At 38.5% G+C, this 1,724-nt stretch overlaps 1 protein-coding gene across 1 annotated transcript; it reads right to left on the minus strand.

The window, feature by feature from the left end:
* Window positions 1-321: 321 nt before the first annotated feature.
* LOC131658691 (peptidyl-prolyl cis-trans isomerase FKBP53-like) lies at window positions 322-1,467 on the minus strand. Its single transcript, XM_058927959.1, has 3 exons — window positions 1,197-1,467; window positions 648-1,025; window positions 322-329 (listed from the first exon to the last, which is right to left on the minus strand). Exons 1-3 carry the CDS (start codon window positions 1,465-1,467, stop codon window positions 322-324), a joined length of 657 nt encoding a protein of 218 aa, XP_058783942.1.
* Between the last annotated feature and the right edge of the window lie 257 nt (window positions 1,468-1,724).

Consider the following 1,724-nt stretch of genomic DNA (forward strand, 5'->3'; position numbering starts at 1 on the left):
CAGACTAAGTGGAAAACCATTGTAATCTGTTGCGATTAGTGGATTAAATCCTCAGGTGAGGTAAATCACTTCGTGGGGGTGGACTGGAGTAGTTTAGTTAACAACGAACCAGGATAAAATTAACTGTGCAATTTGTTTTTATCGTTCAAGTTTTTAGACTACACTTATTCAAACCCCCCTTTTCTAAGTGTTTTTCTATCCTTCAAGTTATGTTGGTGCACAATGAATAAAGGTGGTGACAAAGAGAATAACGGCGCAAAGATTAATGAGAGAGAATATAGTTGTTGATTCTACTTGCGTTGTTGCATTAAATGATAGCTACTACAAGGCTATTTATACAAAAAGCAAATTGTCACCTAAGCCCTAACAGACTAAACTTAGTGAACAAGTTTAAAGTACAAACAGTACAATACTACAAAATACTAAAGTACCCTTACTAACTAAACTTAATAGCTACGCTAACAAACTCAACTCCAGACCATCAGAAGCATCTGCTTCTGATTAATAGCCTCAGAAGCATCTGACGCTGATGGTTTTCTTATCCTTTGGAAGTTCTGTCAGCTTCCAAGTCTTGTTTCTTTCTATAGCCTCAAGTTCTTCTTTCATGGCATTCAGCCAGACTTTCTTCTTGAGCGCTTCTTCAATACCCAATAGTTCAAAACCTCCTTCTGATTCTGGAACTATATCTCCTTCTGGATTTTCTTCAGAAGTTTGACTAGCACTAGAAGTTCCACCTTTGTTAACTTCTGGGTCTTGTTCAAAACAACCACCTTTAGAAGTTGGATCGCCTTCAGAAGCTCTGCCTTCTGAAGTTTCAACTTCATAATCTTTTCTTTCAGAATCAAGACCACCGTCAGAAGTTGGACTACCTTCAGAAGCTCCGCCTTCAGAATTTCCACCTTCAACATCATGATTAACACCAGAAACATGATCATCTTTAGAAGCTTGTCCTCCAGAACCTATGTCTTCAGATTTTTCCCTTCCAGAAGCATGACCACCACCAGATTCTTGATCATCATCAAAATCTGGATCAGAAACAGATTCACCATCTGACTCATCTTCAGAGTCTCCAGAAGATTCTTCATCTTCTGACTATAACTCTTCTTCAGAACTTTCAAGTTCTGACTCATCTTCAGAAGCAGAATCTTCTTCAGATTCAGACTCATCTTCTGATTCTCCTTCAGACTCATAATCACCTTCAGATTCTGACTTGTCTTCTCCGAAATCTTCAAAGTCATCTTCTGATTCTGAATCATATAAAAATACTCCTTCAGAATATTCAAAGTTATCTTCTTCCCCTTCAGAATCAGAAAACGAAAAACTCACAGGTTCCTCATCAGATTCATAAGCCATTAATAGCACAGGTTCATCATCAGAATCTCCTCTGGCTATTTTTGCTTCTTCTTTGTTTGACCAACAATCTTTAGCAAAGTGGCCAAACCTATTACAACAGTAACACTGAACCATTCTCTTGTCATACTTCTCCTTTCCCTTCTGATGTTTCTCCTTATCAGAATAGAAGACTTCTGACTTCTGCGACCTACCATGTTTTTTTTCAGCTTCTGGTCCTTCTTGACAAAAGAAGCCTTCAGAGCCTGCTCAACTTCCCTCTCAGAAGTTCTTTCAGTCAGACGCAACTCTTGCGCCTCTAGACTACTTTACAGCTCTTCTATTCTCATGGTGTCCAGATCTTTAGAATATTCAATGGCTACAACAATGTAATC

Source organism: Vicia villosa, linkage group LG3 (genome assembly GCF_029867415.1).
Source record: "Vicia villosa cultivar HV-30 ecotype Madison, WI linkage group LG3, Vvil1.0, whole genome shotgun sequence".
NCBI classification, from domain to species: Eukaryota; Viridiplantae; Streptophyta; class Magnoliopsida; order Fabales; family Fabaceae; genus Vicia; species Vicia villosa.

Coding starts and splice junctions, on each gene's coding strand:
- LOC131658691 (XM_058927959.1), bottom strand. CDS start 1,467: ATGGTTCAGTGTTACTGTTGTAATAGGTTTGGCCACTTTGCTAAAGAT. Junction 1,026..1,196: donor AGACAAGTCAGAATCTGAAG/GTGATTATGAGT, acceptor TTTCTGATCCAG/ATTTTGATGATGATCAAGAA.